The 17,240-nt window shown below is 36.5% G+C and overlaps 4 protein-coding genes across 6 annotated transcripts in view; all 4 read right to left on the minus strand.

Moving 5' to 3' along the window:
• LOC129575932 (pro-resilin-like) overlaps positions 1-139 on the minus strand; it is a 2,707-nt gene extending 2,568 nt beyond the window's left edge. The window contains exon 1 of the mRNA XM_055460172.1: positions 41-139. Within this exon, the coding sequence (XP_055316147.1) occupies positions 41-139 (99 nt within the window). The remainder of the gene's footprint in view (positions 1-40) is intronic.
• Positions 140-178: 39 nt separating this feature from the next.
• LOC129575933 (uncharacterized) lies at positions 179-1,276 on the minus strand. The gene is made up of 3 exons (XM_055460173.1): positions 1,157-1,276; positions 599-802; positions 179-280 (listed from the first exon to the last, which is right to left on the minus strand). Exons 1-3 carry the CDS (start codon positions 1,211-1,213, stop codon positions 179-181), a joined length of 363 nt encoding a protein of 120 aa, XP_055316148.1. The 5' UTR covers positions 1,214-1,276.
• Positions 1,277-1,359: 83 nt separating this feature from the next.
• Positions 1,360-5,265, minus strand: LOC129575935 (keratin, type I cytoskeletal 10-like). Its single transcript, XM_055460174.1, has 3 exons — positions 4,933-5,265; positions 1,710-1,825; positions 1,360-1,636 (listed from the first exon to the last, which is right to left on the minus strand). Exons 1-3 carry the CDS (start codon positions 4,948-4,950, stop codon positions 1,360-1,362), a joined length of 411 nt encoding a protein of 136 aa, XP_055316149.1. The 5' UTR covers positions 4,951-5,265.
• A 6,374-nt stretch (positions 5,266-11,639) lies between these two features.
• On the minus strand, positions 11,640-17,240 carry LOC129575979 (uncharacterized). Of its 3 annotated transcripts, none has more exons than XM_055460265.1 (4): positions 17,223-17,240; positions 16,426-16,737; positions 14,189-14,546; positions 11,640-14,064 (listed from the first exon to the last, which is right to left on the minus strand). In XM_055460265.1, the coding sequence occupies exons 2-4, from the start codon at positions 16,497-16,499 to the stop codon at positions 12,232-12,234; spliced, it is 2,265 nt and encodes a 754-aa protein (XP_055316240.1). In that variant the 5' UTR covers positions 16,500-16,737; positions 17,223-17,240; the 3' UTR covers positions 11,640-12,231. The 3 variants fall into 3 exon arrangements, with proteins under 3 accessions (XP_055316240.1, XP_055316239.1, XP_055316238.1); XM_055460264.1 differs by having other exon boundaries at positions 17,149-17,236; XM_055460263.1 differs by having other exon boundaries at positions 16,426-17,236.

Raw genomic sequence — 17,240 nt, forward strand, 5'->3', positions numbered from 1 at the left:
CCTGAGCTCAAAGCCGATACAATTGTTCCAGCATCAATACCTGAAGAGCCTCCATACGAGTTTCCATGCGAGTGCGAGTGACCACCAGCGCTAATAGCTGATACAATTGTGCCGGCATCGATACCTGAAGAGCCTCCATGAGAGTGTCCATGCGAGTGTGAGTGTCCACCGCCCGAGCTCAAAGCCGATACAATTGTTCCAGCGTCGATGCCTCCTGATCCATGACCATGACCATGACCATGACCATGACCATGACTGCTATAACCACCATGTGAACCGCCTAAAATCAACAGCACGAAAACAACAATTAAATATTGCAAATTAATACGGTTGCAAAATTAGCACATACTACATAAACTAAACATGAACGAAGCGAAAGTGAGGAGAAGCTGTTGTTGTTGTGAGTGAGAAGGCGTTAGTTGCGATTTAATCGAACAAGTATATAATCGCACGTGATTATTTCATTAGAATTTAAATGCTTTAATCAATTTACGAATCGGTCAATATTGTTTAAAATTGCTCTGCATTTGCAAATGACCATAAAAACCGCAGACCAATGCAAACTATCAAATGTAAATTTCAATTTTTCAACACTTACCGCCAAGAGCTGCGCCAACAATAGTAGCTGTATCGATTCCACCATGGCTGCTTCCACCGTATCCATAGCTGCTACCGTGTCCATAGCTGCCGTGCGAACTATGCTTTCCACTGATTGCGGCCAAGAGACCAGGTGAAAGTGAGCTTCCATGACTTGAACCGCCATGATAGTGTCCACCGCCGCTGCTACCACCGTGTCTTCCGCCTAACAAATATAAATTAAAGCGATTTGTCAAACAATAATAATTAACTCCAACGTAACTTTGTTGCTAATATATGAGGCAATTTAAATAATATCCGCCTTTTCAAACACGGATCAGAATCATACACATGATTTCAATGGTACACAATGGAAACACGATAAAATCTCAACGGTTTTATACAATGTATAGCAAATCAAGTGATTCGTTCGTATTTTCTTTTGGATTTATATTTTTGATTTGATTTGTTACTTCATTCAGTGCAATAAACTAATTCCATGTGAATAACGAACATTAGATGGAAAAATTGCACTGAGCTCGTGTCAAAATTTAATTAGTGAATGAAGAAAAAAAATTACTCGATTTGATGATGATTGTTTTGGTTGGGCCATGACCGTGACCACCGCCACCGCCATGTTTTCCACGATTTCCACCTGTAGCAGCGCTTACGATTGCCCCAATAACAGCTAAAATTGGCAAATAGAACAAGTTGAGGAGAATTTGAATTAAATTGTTGATATTTGAAGTCAAACGTTACTAAAGGATCATATTGATTTTCATTTTAAAAGATAATTTGAAATTTTCTTTCCGTTTTACCTGGGCTTAAGCTGCTGCCGTGTGAATAACCGCCATGTGATGGAGCATAGTGACCGCCGCTGTGAACCGCAGAATTGCCAATAATGTTCCCAATTAGTTCGGCGGGAAAACTTGATGACGAAGAGCCACTATAACCATGCCCGTGCCCGTGCCCATGACCACCGCCGCCATGTCCAACGAGAACTTCATTTGTACTGTGTGTATTGTGTACAATTTCAGGAATGTGAATGCGAATGTGCACGCTATAATAAACAAAAGTACATGAGCGTGACAACTCTCTCAATTACATATAGATAATGATCTCGTAATTCTTACTGTTCTTTGCCACCAAAACCGGAGAAACCATGTCCGTGGCTACTGAATGTATTGCCATATCCACCGCTTGAGTAGCCAGCCTGCCCTAATGTCGCTATCGACAATAAAACTGTGAACTAAATTATGCAAAAAAAAAACATTAGATCAGTTGAAGTGATATGACTCAATGAATGGATGGAATTTTTTTTTTCGTTAACAAACTTTGGGAAGAAGAAGAAGGAAGAGGAGGAAAAAATAGCAACGAAAGAAGCGACTTTGATGAATGAAAGAGAAACCAAAATATGTAACACGAATCAAAAATTAAATCGTGTATTTTGTGTATGTCGCATGGACCGGTGAAAGTGATTTCATTGGCCGTCGTTATTGTTATTAGTCTTTCACTTGTTCGAGAGAAGAAACAAAAATTGAATAAAAAATAAATCTCTGTTTATATTATTGTTCGGTTTCGTTGACTATGTGATCTACATACATACTTTGACATAAGATTTGCCGAAAAATGCGCTACTTAGCGCATAGAAAAGAAAGAGAGAAAAAAACACGAAAACAAAGATGAAAAAAAAAACAAAAGAGACGAATGTTCGGAGTTGCATGTTTGTCTTGAGTTACTATTTTGTCTGTTCGTTTTAGCATAATAATTTCCATCGGAATTTCTCGCTTCTTATCTATAAATAAAATTGGATTGGACGCGAATGTTGTTAAACAATTGTTTTTCACTGAATAAATAAAACAGAGATTTTTTCTCGATGATAGGATAGATTTGCTGGCGTGATCTGCACACAAGAATTGTAATTTGGTTAATAATTTAAAGCGAGATCATGTTAACATATGTATTTAACTGGTTGATAACGCGTATGTGCACTCGTAGCACACGATGGCGATCACTATTTGGTCTTTGCTTCGAATGGACCGACGCTTACAAGCGCAAAATGAAAAACGAAAAACGAAAAAACGTCTTTGTGAGTGTACTCGAAGAACAATCTTTACTTTAACTTTCTTTCGTCTGAGAGCCTCTTTCGCTCGCTTGAAAACTCCATAATACATAACAGAGAACGTTCGCGCTCTGATTCGATGATCGTGCGAACGTGCGCCCGCGCTTGCCTTATATATGCAATCGATCTGTGTGCGTTTCCCATTCGTTCGTATCACTTTTACACACAACAGATAAATCACCGCATTCATTTAAGTGAAAGGTCCAATTTGGATGTTTAAAAAATCACTCTGTAACAATCAACTGAAGAGAAAAAAAAAACGAAACAACGGCGAAACATCAACAGCAACACAAAAACATTGGTAGCTAATCGAGGCGAACGCTACCTTATTAAATTGACATTCATTTGTCGACATCACAAAGCGTTTGACTTCTTTATATAGATGTGTGTATTCCAGTAATCACGTTTGTGTCTTCAGCCCAGTGCTCGCGCGCACGCACGCCACACATCTTTTATGTACATATGGTTAAATCGCAACGAATTGGATAACAGATATGTGTGATTTATAGAGTGGAGTCTCATTCATAACGATGCATATTTCTCAGCAATGTATAATCCACTGAATAAAGTTTTTCTTACAGTTTATATGGCTTAAATGTATAAATGTCCGGGAAATTTGCCATCAAAAGACTGCATGTACAATGTACATTGATAAAAGGAAGACAGAGGGAGATGAACAGCGTCGTAACTTATAAAATGTGACTTATGATGATGGAATCTCTAGGGTGAATTAAATTGTTTGTTTACAATTGTTCCCGCTTTTACTTCCAACATGAATTATCCTTATTGATTCAATGACGAACTGAAGCCGAAACTGGCGAAACAAATTTTTCTTCTCGATAGGATTGTTAGACATAAATATTGTATTTATCTATGTTTATCATTTGTTGCATCATAATTGACGACTCAAACCAAAATAAAAAGAAAAAAATAATGAATTTGTTGTCAAGCTACAAATTGGTCTAGTTGACGCTTTTAATTTAGTCACTTTGTTCAACAGGTGTGAAAATGTAACTGTCATTTCTACCGATTTGATTCAACTCGATGATTCCGTTGAAACATCTTGATCATCATAGATCATCTTTGATTTCTGACTCTGTTCATTTGTACTCTCATTCAAAAGCCAATGAACGACTTCGATAACACCTTGTTCTTTTGGCCAAATAAATTTTCCGTTAAATCGTAAAGTAAAAAAATCGATTTGAGTCAAACAAATGAAAATATAACCCGCGTGTTTATGCCGCGAGTATATTGTAACAATGAATCCCTTGTGTTATGATTCATTCATTCATTCTTTCATTTGCTTGTTCATTGAGAGTAACAATGTAACTATTTTTTTTCTCGTACGATACGTAAACATCGAGTAAACCAGCAAAAAGAAAGAAAAACTGAAGATATTCAGCGCTACGATACACATTCGAACCAAAAGCAGGTGCATGTAGTACAAGAGCGTTAATTAAATGCATGTTAAATTGGTTCTCAAAGCAATTCAGTCAAGTGGTTGTTGGATTGAGAGTGGAATTGAGTTGGCAATTGGTTCATTGTGCTCGTGAATATATTGAAGACAGATTCACTTAGTTTGAGAGTGAACTGATGATGGCGATAATTGTTGATGGCGTGCAAAAAGAATGATTAAAAATAACATATTTGCGCTCAGACTCATCATTATTATTATTACGCTTCATTTTTTCATTCAGGCAGTTAAACGTCTGCTTAAATAAAAGTCGACGGTCGATTTGATATGAATGATTCAAATTGAATAATTGAATTAGTTTTTCGTCTGTTTTTTTTTTTCTTCTCTCTTTTCGTTTTCAAAACAAAAACACAATGGCCAAAATAAAAGTGGTGCGATCTTTTTATCTTTTTCGTTCCCGACCTCGAACACGCAATTGAAATTACTTCGTTTTGATACGAAAAATCGATGCACTTGTTTTTGGAATAGTGTCGCGGATTAACAACACCGCTGACGTTTCAATTTTATTTCAGTTGCATTGCCATTTCTTTTCTCGATTGAATTGTGTTTGAAAACTTAAACTATTAGTCCTTTTTTTTTTGTGGGGGCGGTGCACACTTTCAACTAAACCATTTGTTATCCGATTAATTACCATGTATCGCTCACTAGCCTTTAAACGACTTGTTTTCTCTTTCAAACTCACACACTATCGTTCGTTCAGCTAAATTGCTCAATTACTAAATATAATTGGTTTGCGATCACACAAACTGATGATACTTACTACTAAACCAGATGCCATTTCAACTTCTTCTTTTTATTTCACTTCTTGACTATATAACAAACGAACTAATTTCTTTTAAACTGTTTCACCACACTCAGAAAAGGAACACAGAATCAAATGACAAAAACTGCACAAAATCCGATTCGATTTGCTTTTGATGAAATAGAATTTAAAACAAATTGCACACAATCTTAGATAGAGTTGAAACGGAAAACCGTTTAAATCCAAAATCCGTGGTGTGGGTTTGGCTTCGGTGCGGAAAATTTGGGTGAAATGTTGGAAAGTTAAAAGCTGCACGCTGCTTCAGTGAGTAGTTTGGTGAATGTACTACTCTACTCTGTAATCAAATTGGTTATGTTGGAGCTGAAAAGTCGTACAGCTTATTTATATGTTTTTAGCCGCGTGCACATTTTACCCGCAGCGGCAGGGCGATCGAAACGAACAGCCAAACAAACGAAGAGTCGAACGAACGAAAAACCGTGGTGAATGCGCAAAGCATTCGCACACAATATATCCGCTTAACGGTTTTTTTCTTCTTCTTCTTTTCCATATTGATCGCAAACACCGAAAGGACTTTCTTTACACTCATCATAATATTCATATAACTTTAGACTAGCGACGAGGCGAGTGCATAATTTAACAATAATCGGCTCATTCGGATGAGTAATGCATCATACACACATAGCTAGTCACCGCGTACATTGCCAGGCTTTCGGGCTTCTCTAATTTTTTTTCCCGGGGATCTTGTTTTGGTTTCGAAATAATTTTAACGGGTTTATTAATTTTATTATGCTTTCGATGAAGAAAGAAAAAGACGTTAGATGTTACGCTTTAGTATTGAATGAAAGACTTTCGATGAAAGCACCTAGCAGCTAGAGACGATGGGGAAAAAAATTATAACGATATGTTGGGCTCGCGGCACAAACATGTAAATCAGATGGCAATTATTGTTATTGGCAGCCTTTTGATACCATTAATAGTAGCACGCAAGGGATTATGATGTAAAGCTCTCAATTTTTTATTTCCACCGCACTTCATTTGAACGATAAAAGTGACAAAATCTTACTAATCCCATTTATAGCCGCAAGTTGAATCATTAACGGTTCGTTTGATGCCATTTGATAGTCCAGTTCGGACCTGAAACGTCGACGAATAGAAGCTGAACAACAACAAAAATCTCGTCATAATAATTTGGCCGAAAATTCATAATACTTGACATATGTTCGGTTGTCTTCTCGTGATAATCAGTATTGATTTAAGTTGAAAATATTAATTGGTTCACGTAATAATTTTTATAACATGCGAATTGTCATGAGCTCGAACTATGCTCAATGCTTGCATAATCAATCTATTTTTTGTGTGATGAATTTGAGCACGAAGAAAATGGAGTATGGCATTTTTACGGGAGCGGCGGATACAAACTACCTATAATCACATTGCTTTCTTTGTTCGACACAAAAGAGAATGAACTTTATGTGTGTGTGTGTGAGAGAGAGAGAGAGAGAGAGAGAGAGAGAGGAATAAAGAGCAACAGCAATGTAATAAATGTAAAGCACGTAGTGCAAAAAAGGCGAAGACGCTGGAGCTTAAGAAGTGAATGTGCATTTGGCAAAAGTGACCGCTAATAAAATATTGAAATCAATCAACACCAGTCACAATCACCGGAACTGCCCCTTGATAAATGCGGCATACATGTGTTCGTCTACAAGTAACACAGAACATCTAATTATTATGAAATATATAACTTTTCATTTCGGATGTACTCATAAGTCTGGTTTGTATCATTTGTGAATTACAATTTGAACGTTATTCAATCGACAAGAATGTTAGTCAATTTGTCATTATGATGTTTAAATAGAAATCAATTATGACATTCGACTCCTGTTCTGATGCATGACACATTCTTTAGCTAATAAATTGGATTTTTTCTCTCACTTCCATGCTTCATTCTTGATCGGCGATCAATGATCGCACAGTTTGATGCAAATTAATTTCCGATTTCATTTGCATCGGTGAGACATTAACGGTGAAATTTTATCATTGTTATGAAAAATTGAAATGTTTTTACGCTTGGAAACTTCCGGTACGTCTCGGACAGTGTTGTTAAGATGTAAAATCGACATTCCCTCGAATTTGTGCCTACTTTTTGTCAGTTCAACGATTTAAAATGCAAACGATACCATAGAGTCAAATCGTCGACCTGTCGAAATCAATTTGAATGAGTAGAAATGAAACAAAAAGCCAAGCCATCGTGCGCACGCAGCGAATATATTAGTTTTATAATAACTGTGTAATGTGCAAAGAAAAATATAAATCTTGGGTCTGGCAATAAAAGCGCGCAGAGAAAGAAGAAATGTTTAGCTATTCCCTTCTCTTGGCTCTCTGTTATCAAGTACCATCTCCAAAACGATGTGATTTGTCTATCGGAAGTGATTAAACTTTCGCAGGGCATGTGTATATCACATTGGAATCGTAGCACATAAGCGACGAAAACAAAAACACCAACATAAAGTTATTCATATTATGACATTAAAAAACTTCATATATAAAATGTTGAAATTCAAATTGATAGCAAAAAATAGCCATATTATACAGATCGAAATGTTCAAAACTGGCGCGCGCATTGATAAATGAAGCCGTTAAACATCGATATTTGCATGAAATATGCGTACTGAAGAAGAAGAAAAAGCCAAAAAAAAAACATATAACGCATCACAATAATTCGATGAAAGCACGTCAAAAAAATCTGTTGCTTCACGCAAAAAATCTATCGATTTCACTTTCATTTCGATTTCATTCGAGCGAAATGATAACAGCAACAACAAAGGGAAGATGGCAAAAAACCAACAAAATTAAACGAAACAATCAAATATCCCAGGAATTCTCAATTTTCGAATTCAAATCAATTTTTTATCGTCATAAAAATGGTCGTTTTTATGTTTGGTTGTTGTCAATTGCTGTTGCGGCTATTGTTGTTGTTGTTGTTGTTGTTTTCATTGATGATGATCGGTCTCTCTTTCTCATTTGAAAAAGTGAATCTGAATATTGAATGATTAGTGATTAGTAAATTTGATTGGAAGAAAGGGTGAATAAAAGGTAGCAATAATGCACGTTCCATTTACATGCCACATTCGTAATGACAAATATTTGGACGGATAAAAAGTTAGCCGCTTGATTTTTTTGTATCTTCGTTCAAATTATGTTTTTTTTTTTCTCCGGCAAAATGAAAATGATGTTGACACCAAAACGGTATAATTGCACAATTTTGTGAGAAACATTTTGAGGTAATTAGAAAAATGACTCCTCCACAAAATGGCCACATTTTCAATTACATCAAATAAAGTAACCGTTGCTTGTTCAGTACATGGTTTAGCTATGGAAATCAAACAAAAGATCACATCGATCACTTCTACTTAAATCCATAAAATGTGCTGTGTTTTGCCTCCATTCAAATCAATTCGTTCTTCTGCTGAGCACGTATACCATTTGCCGTATTCGCTCACAAAAGAATCCATGAATAGAGGAGAAAAATCCCCAAATTTTAGTGCATAAAAATGCGAAATTGAATTTAAAATTCCAAATTATGGAATCATATAATCTAGTGCTACAGGTGGAAAACAAATTATGGTCAAACGCGGTTCATTTGAATAGATTTCAATCTATTAGCGTTCGCTACAAAAGAAACTGTGCGCCTTATGCATGTGTTGCACCAAAAATTGTAGGTGATGCTTTGTGTAGCGAATTTATTTTTCGTTTCGTTTTGATGAGCGACAGTCCAAATAGTCCAAATGAGACGCTAATAAAAGTAGCAAAATGGAAAAAACATGTGTATGAAATATAATCTTCCAAAAACTTTTGTTACATAAATTCATCTTCTGTTTCGTGGATTGTGTCTTTTGAGCATACATTTATGAATGATCACGAAACGAACAACTACAATGAGAGCGAACGCAAAAAAAAAAAACAGAAAAACCATCTAAAACAAAATGTATAGAAAGTGTGTGTCCGCTATATTCAAATTTGACGATTTTTTTTGCTTTTCATATGTTTTTTTCTTTTTTTCTCGCTCCCCTGTAAGAGCGCATAATTTCTTTCATTTTCCATCAAATTTTTTGTGTATATTCCCTGAGCTGCACGATCTTATGAAACAAATCAGAAAAAATAACAACAACAATACAAATGTAAACGAAATACCAAAAAATATTCACCTGTGTGGCGAATAAATTGAATTGGAGCTTAATTTAATGCTGAAATAAACATTGTGTGAATAGGGTTTGCTTAAATCGTGTGGTGAATGAACGAAGTGCTGCTGAAAAAGAAACTGATGCCACTGAAAATGCCTTTTGTGGAAATCTCACGCGGTAGGTGCTTATGGATTCCAATGATACCATAGGATTGTCATAATATCACTTGAATAATGATGATCATTTTTTTCAAGTTTTTGCCATCGATTGGCAAAACGAAGAAAACAATTAAGTGAAATAATAATTGTTTATCTTACACTGCTTGAACAAGCACTAAGGAAGGCTCAGGTTGATCCGAGTATCTACAAACTTTTCGTATCATCAATAAACACTCGTCTTTATCAAACTCCGACTTATGAAAACCCGATAATGGTATGATATGGAAACTTTTCCGTTTTCATTCGGCACGTAAATTAATTATTTTGGTTTTGAGTTGAGTTTTCTTATTTTTTGGAGAATTATTTCCGAAAGATGTGGCCAAAAGTTCATCATGTGCTTTTTTACACGTTCCATCATTTTTATTTTTATTTTATGGTATGCATCGCCAGACACCGAAAGGTATAAATGGTCTTTAAGTTTAAGTTCATTGTTGCTGTTGTTGTTGATGGAATCCATTCATTATAATTTTGTTTTTTTTTTTAAGATAAAATCCGAATGCTTAGACAAACATTCTTCGATCAGAAAATGATCTTCGAAATGGTTTCCCCGACGAATTGAACAAACACAAAAGAAAAGTTAAGAATGAGAATTCCATTTGGTTTAACATAGATTTTAAGCTAATGATTAAGTCATTTAGCTATTTGATTAATGCAACGAAGCAAGAAAAGCAAGAAAAAGCGAAAAGGAATGCAATGAAACAAAAGCACACACAGTGAGTACGCATGATGGTGATATTTATATATTATTTTTCTGAATGAAGAGATGAGAATGACGATGTTAGCGATGAAAAGAGATCAACAACAGACGTGCATCCAGAGCATTAAAGTTGCTGGCTATGTAGTGCTACTGGTGAACAGATCTGTTTAACGGCAGCTATTGGTTGCGTGCATATTTGCTGTGACGCACGTTCGTTCATCTCCCGATTCTCACACACAGTGTTTCTCTCTTGCATTCACACGGAAAGTGAAAGAGAAGCACATACAACACACGAGATACATCGTAAGAGACGCGTGCGTGCATGCACACACATAGCTGCCGTTCGTGTCTCGTGTGTTTCATACGCTTCTCTTTCTGTTTTTGTGTGAATGCAAGAGATAAACACTGCAAATTTCGTCAAGTGTACCAACGAACGTCAAAGCAGAATTCAAATTCGACGGTTTTCGAATCAAACACTATGCAATCGAATGTTTCCAATGTTTGTGTTTTCTTTAATCAAGTGCAAAGGAGAAAAATATCAAACCAATTAATGCTCAATTTGTTTTCTTTGTGTTTTGTTTTTATTTGTCTCATTCTTCATTTTTACATCGCACTGTCATTTTTAAATTAACCTATCGTTTAATCGATTTGTTCATGATTTTCATAAAAATAAATACTTCATTTGTTTACAATACAGTCGCTTCATTTGTTTTCGTTGTTAAAGATTCAAAAATAAAAACGACAGTGCGATGAAAAAATGAAAAATGAGACAAATAAAAACAGAACACAAAAAATAAATTTAACATTCATTGGCTTTGTTCTTTTTCTCCTCTTCACTTGATTAAAGAAAACACAAACATTGGAAACATTCGATTGCATAGTGTTTGATTTGAAAACCGTTGAATTTGAATTCTGCTTTGACGTTCGTTGGTACGTTTGACGAAATTCGCAGTGTTTGTCCCTTGCATTCACACAGAAACAGACAGAGAAGCGTATGAAACACACGAGACACGAACGGCAGCTATGTGTGTGCATGCACGCACGCGTCTCTTACGATGTATCTCGTGTGTTGTATGTGCTTCTCTTTGTCTTTCCGTGTGAATACAAGAGACAAACACTGTGTGTGAGAATCGAGAGATGAACGAACGTGCGTCACAGCAAATATGCACGCAACCAATAGCTGCTGTTAAACAGATCTGTTCACCAGCAGCACTACATAGCCAGCAACTTCAATGCTCTGCGTGCATCAGACGGTGAAGAAAGAGTAAATCGCTTCAAAGACACGAATAGTGCGCGCATGATGGTTTAATGAATTATTGTTTCAACACAAACTGTGTGTTATTCACACTCTCTTGGTTAGTTGAAGATCACACACGGCATTGCACTCATCATCATATTCTCTCTCTTGGATGAAAGTAAATGGCCCGTATCTGTGCTTCAATTTCAGCTTATATTCGGTGGATAGTTTTGCGGCGAATTGATTGACTTTTATTTTTTAGTAATTGGAATCAATGCGAAAATACTTACGCTGACATCCTGAATATTTTATACACAGAAATAAGTAAACTAAAAAGCCGCTATAAAGAAAAGACCGTGTAAAAGCATCCCTCTGTTTTTATTGTATCGGAATAAATGTACAACACCTTTTAGCCGTTTGCCTTTTCATCATTTTTTCGCTCATTAATAAACATTAAATAAATAAATTATCGTTTTAGCTTTTATTTTTTATAGCTTAAAAACGCCGATCTTATTCGTCTCTGTTTTTGTTGTTGTCGACGGTGATAGAAAAAAAAATGGAATTTTACAAACAAAAATTTAATCTTAACACATAAATTAAAGATACTTTTCTTCGAAACAAAAAAAAAACTTCTACGAAAAAAACAACAACAACAAACATGAAAACAATCACTGAAACTGAATCTATATCATTCGGTTTGGTTTCTACGAAATATTTGAGCGGAATCGCAAAACAAAAAGGTGAGATGGTTGATTTCATTTCACGAGAGTGATTTTTGAGTTAATGTTTTTGAAATGCACGCAAGCCGATAGCTTTGATGCCGGTGCAAAGAACTTAAACGAAACTAATTGCAAATATATATATATATTTTTCTCTTTCTCTCTCTCTCTCTTTCTATTTTTGTGAGTTTGTTTGTATGTTCGTTTAGTTGCTTTCAAATTTTTATTTTTATACCTATTATAGCTATTTTTGTGACTGGTGCAGACTATCACTGAATTTTATTAAACCGCGGAATGTATTTTTATTATTTGATTTTGGTACTGTTGTTTTATGTGAATTATTACCTGCTACTGCTGCTGCTGCTGCTGCTGATGTACTTGAAGCATTATTATACGTTGTTTTGGTTAGTTTTTTCGGTGCTTTGCGATGTATGTATGAGCTTTTGTTATCGTTTCTCGAGCCAATCGCCACTATCGATTTGGCTCCACGTTTTGTTGCATCCGGTGCACCGACAACGGAAAGTTGTACATGACTTGCTTGTGCCTGGATCCACGACGACGATGTTTTTGGCCGAACTGTAGTATGCACGATAGTCGTATCGTTTGGTTTAATTCGAATGGTTTTTTTTATTTTCATCGCTTTAATTTCGCTGGGCAACATGGGCCGAAAGCCGTCATCGGTACCATTCATCGAGAAGTAGTAGACAGGCATTTCGGTTGATGGTGTTATTGGGTTGGCCGTAGTAGTCGTACTCGTGGTTGTAGTATGTGTTCGTCTGCCATATGGGCTCTGTCCTCGGCTTCGTATCGTTGGCGTTGTCGTTTTATTGCCAAATTGACTCTTCGTTCGTGTAGCACTGACCAATTTCTGTTGCAATTTTCGTAATTCCTGTTGTTGCTTTATGAAATAGGCCGGATAATTTGGTTTCTCGGTTGTTGTATTGTTCGATGTCGAATTTCCTGGTGAATTGGTCAAATTGACTTTTACCGCATTTTCATTCGATGCAGCCTGTAGTTCGTTGAGTTGAGTTTCAGCGCTGGCCGGGAATACGAACAGTGTTGGCTGAACGGCGATTTCATCGGTGTGCTCACAAACCGGCCGAACATCATTGAACGGCCGATCGAAGGTACTTTGTGTGAAACTACTGATCGTAATTGGTTTATTCGAAGACGATGTAAACAAACCATTTTCATGGGCATTGAATGGTTGCCATTCCTGGCTGATACCTGGTTTTGTACCTTCCAATGAATCCTGCACTACATAAGTATCGTCGATCAGGGTATGCATGGTGGCCTCAACTTTTCGCTCCTCTTTCTCTTCCAACTCTTTTAGAATGGTGTCTTCGAAATGTTTGTACGACGTTACACCCATATCAGCGTATGGGTTTCTCTCTCGCGGCAAATCGAAATTTGGTGGCATATATTTGTTGTCGAATGTATGAATATAACCTTCGGACACAGTTGTCGTTGGCAATGTCTTGGTTTTGCTGTAGACAATCCATGGCGGAGCGACAAGTGGTTTTTTGATTGGTTTCTTCAAATGCTTCGACAAATGTTGTACCACATTTTGGGCTAATTTCTGTTTTAAGGGTATCAGCTGGTGTAATGGTTTTGCAAGGGGTAATAAAGGATGCGGTATTTGATTTGTCAATGGAAATTGATTTCTAAGATTGCCTCCAAGGCCACCGATTGCATTTCCAAGATTACCTGCAGCTATACCATTTGCGATTCCACTAGCGATACCATTAGCTAAGCTAGCACCTAGGCCAGCACCTAGGCCAGCACCTAGGCCAACACCTAAGCCACCAGTTACCGGCAATCCACTTGGAATTTCACCAGTTGCTCCAGCAAAATTTGCAGCGGCCAATTTCAATTGTTGCTTATGTTTTTCTTCTTCTTTTGCCTGTTGCAGCGCAAACTTATGCTCTTGCGCCGCTTGAATGAGGTAACTGGCAATTTTATGCTTTTTATGCTCAACAGCTGCATTAACATTGTCAAATGTATGGAAAAATCCTACTTTGAGCAAATTTTTAACTGCATTCGCACCAGCAGCTGCCTTACTCGTAATGCTCGTTACCTAAAAACATTGAAGCAAGCACAAAATGCACCATGCATTTCATTCAGTATTTATTGGATCGGGTGCGAACCAAAAAAATAACAAAAACAAAACAAAACCAGAGTATAAGAATAATATACGTTACCGTATTGTCAACCAATGGCCAATAATTACGACGTGTGGCTGCCATCGTGAGCTGCTCATGCTGTTGTTGATTATTTGCAGGCGCATCACCGTTATACAAAACGGAATCTTTCACTAAGATCTCGCCTACACGCGGTTTGTACGTATAGTCTTTAGGCTTTTGTATGATGCCGGCGGTTGCCTTCGCCGCTGCTGCTACTGTTGCCGATGATATTGGTTTCTCAATGTAATAGTGCTGATGATGGTAATGCGGTTCATCCATATGATTTCGCTCAACTGTAGCTTCGACCGAACGCTCAAACGCCTGTTTCACGAGCGGCAGCAATTGCGGTGGCTTGAAATCTGATGCATGACCCAGTCTGAAAGCAAACCAAAAAAAAAAAAAAAATTCAGTACGAAAAGAAAGCACACCAGAAGTAAATGAAAAAGTAATGAGAAAATGTGCGATATTATGTAAATGTTATGGGTCGAACAATTGTACGAGACAAAAATTGGTTCAATGGAAAGGAAAAGTAAAGCAAATAACGAATAATGAAAGGATTGTGCCCGAAATTCTTCACACAACATGTTGACTTTTCACGCGCACTCTATTTCTCTGCCTCCTTCCATCTCTCTCACGTGTCTGCACGCATAAGCCATATGCTGACCAATTCATCGTAATTGGTTCTCAACGTCATCGATTTAGTAACTCTCGTAACATTTTAGAATGTGACTTTTTGCTTTCGTAATTATTGTTTCCCGATTGACGAACATTTTCTTCTTCTTGCCGCTACTTTGCTCTCCAAGCACGAAATCGATTCACGAGGAACAACGAAAGAAAAATGCTCGAAATTATGATAGGTCAATTTGAATGCTGCACAACAGTAAAAAATACATAACAATAATGAAAAAAAACGGCGGCATACGCTCAACTTCCGAGTGATTTGAAGTATGTGCACACCCCATAAATCAGATTAAGCATTTGTATAAAGAGTCCAGAGCGCGAGCCGTAGAAGGAGCTTTGTGTATTGAAATAAATTGCCAATAAAAAAAATAAACTCCAAAATTATGTACTTCATTTATGTTCATTTTGTCTTTCGTTGACTATCACTTTATTGATTGACTTAAAAACGGACTTTTACTTTGGGCACACGGAGCAGTGCATACGAAGAGCGAGCGAGCACAAGCTAACAGATACGCCTTTCGCTTCGTCGTGTACGAAAAAATCATAAAAATCGAAATTCATTTCGTAATTATGGTAATTCCATGGGGATTTATTTGGTTTCGCTTAAATGTCGGGGAATATGGTGCAATGAACTTGAGATGAGCGTAAGAGTTATATTCTGGTTTTGTTTTTTTTTCTGGTTCGCATCCAATCCAATAAATACTGAATGAAATGCATTTTATGCTTTAGATCATCACAGATGAATTAAAGTCACCAACATACGTATGTGTGTGTGTCTGTGTGTTATACATAACGATTGAGGTTTTCAGGCATTCTGATGTCATCCATTCCAAATTGGCTTGCCGAACACGTACTGTATGTGTTATCATCACCTGACTTTCCATTTCATTCGGTGAACTCGATTTTTCGTCTTAAAAAAAAAGCAATATCCAAAATGTGATCATTATTGTGATCAACGGCCTATGCACGATACGATATTAATTGGTCTTACTCAAAATTACTTCAAGTTAATCGCGGAATTTTCTTCTTCTTCTTTTTTCTTTCTTTCATTTCGTCGAAACGAAAGCAACAGTTTGCTTTCTTGCTGCAATTCGAATTTGTTTCGCTTGCAATCAACAGATGCGCACACAGATAATGAAAAAAAAAAAATCGAAGAAAAACCCTTTCCATTTGATATTAATTACGTGATTTGAGTTGAACCATTTATTTGGTTGCAAGTTGCAATGTAGCAAGTAATTTTGTTGCTTTAATTAAATACTTTCAAACCAAGAGATAAATCAATTAAGATAAGCGAAACCATTGCAAAAGGGAACAAAATAACGATCTCACACTGGATTGTACCGATTCATTCATTCTATTACGGATATTGTGCTGTCGAATAAGAAGTATTGTGTATTTGTGTTTTTTCTTCTTCAAATATTCAAGAGAATGTAGTGTCAAGGTGAATTGAAAAAAATTAGTATGGATGCCGTTCAATTGCCAGAATAGCCAGTGCTAAATTTTATATTACTTTCGCTATAATGTTCCACAAAATAAAACAGACAGACTATACAGTGGATATTTCCAATACTTACTCGTTAACGATGTTTGCTTTGCATCCAATCCATATGGTAAGAAGAAATATACATTTGAAATATTTCTCATACATAATGTCCTCCGAATGATGGTACTTGGTCGCCTGATTTGGCTTCTAATTTGAGTGGTAGTGTTTTCTGAGTTTTTTTTTTCTGTTTTGGTTTTTCGTTCCGTTTTATTCAATCAAAGAATCAAAATTTTGGTTTCAGCGATCGTGAAAACACTCTCGATGCGCTTTGATCAAATCGTTCATTCACATCAACAATTATTCCAAACGAGAATGCGAGAGAGAAAAGCTACAGCCAGCACAACTGTGAAAGAACATACGTAAATTCAAACGTGATTTTTCGTTTAATGTTTTTTGTTGTTTGTTTGTTTTTCGAAATTGTTAGTAAAACTATAAATGCGAACTAGAAATGAGTATTATTGTCTTTGCTCCTTGGTTTCAATGATGATTTGTCAGAACCTTTTCTCCGTTTTTTTTTCTAAATCCTTCTTCAATCATGGATTCAGACAAACAATCTGGATGCAAATACAAAACACTAAATTCACTTTTGTTGAAAGAACTGAAATCACAAATTCGAAACGGTCCACAAATATATCCACAAAAAAGTTCCTGGCGCTGCACAAAGATAAAGGGTTATAAATTGTTCATGTATCCGTTTAGTGTGTGTGCAGTAGCTTTCGGAGGTAGTTTTCCATATGATGGCAATGTTTTCTACATGAAACTAAAGGGTCGAATCCAAAGTGGTGGATTTTTCTGTTGTTGTTATGGTTGCTTTTTAATTGAGCTTACTTTATAACGTTGTTTGGT

The sequence above is a fragment of the Sitodiplosis mosellana genome, unplaced genomic scaffold, assembly GCF_009176505.1.
Source record: "Sitodiplosis mosellana isolate CC-2019 unplaced genomic scaffold, AAFC_SMos_1.0 Smas_scaffold_6170, whole genome shotgun sequence".
Lineage (NCBI taxonomy): Eukaryota > Metazoa > Arthropoda > Insecta > Diptera > Cecidomyiidae > Sitodiplosis > Sitodiplosis mosellana.

What these genes read in the sequence shown, in the direction of transcription:
- LOC129575933 (XM_055460173.1), bottom strand. Translation starts at nt 1,213, where the DNA reads ATGGCGGTGGCGGTGGTCACGGTCATGGCCCAACCAAAACAATCATCA. An exon ending in AACAATCATCATCAAATCGA is followed by an intron (nt 803 to 1,156) that starts GTAATTTTTTTT and finishes TATATTTGTTAG; the next exon opens with GCGGAAGACACGGTGGTAGC. An exon ending in TGTTGGCGCAGCTCTTGGCG is followed by an intron (nt 281 to 598) that starts GTAAGTGTTGAA and finishes TGTTGATTTTAG; the next exon opens with GCGGTTCACATGGTGGTTAT.
- LOC129575935 (XM_055460174.1), bottom strand. An exon ending in GGTTTTGGTGGCAAAGAACA is followed by an intron (nt 1,637 to 1,709) that starts GTAAGAATTACG and finishes TGTTTATTATAG; the next exon opens with CGTGCACATTCGCATTCACA.
- LOC129575979 (XM_055460265.1), bottom strand. Translation starts at nt 16,499, where the DNA reads ATGTATGAGAAATATTTCAAATGTATATTTCTTCTTACCATATGGATT. An exon ending in AAAGCAAACATCGTTAACGA is followed by an intron (nt 14,547 to 16,425) that starts GTAAGTATTGGA and finishes GTTTGCTTTCAG; the next exon opens with ACTGGGTCATGCATCAGATT. An exon ending in GGCCATTGGTTGACAATACG is followed by an intron (nt 14,065 to 14,188) that starts GTAACGTATATT and finishes CAATGTTTTTAG; the next exon opens with GTAACGAGCATTACGAGTAA.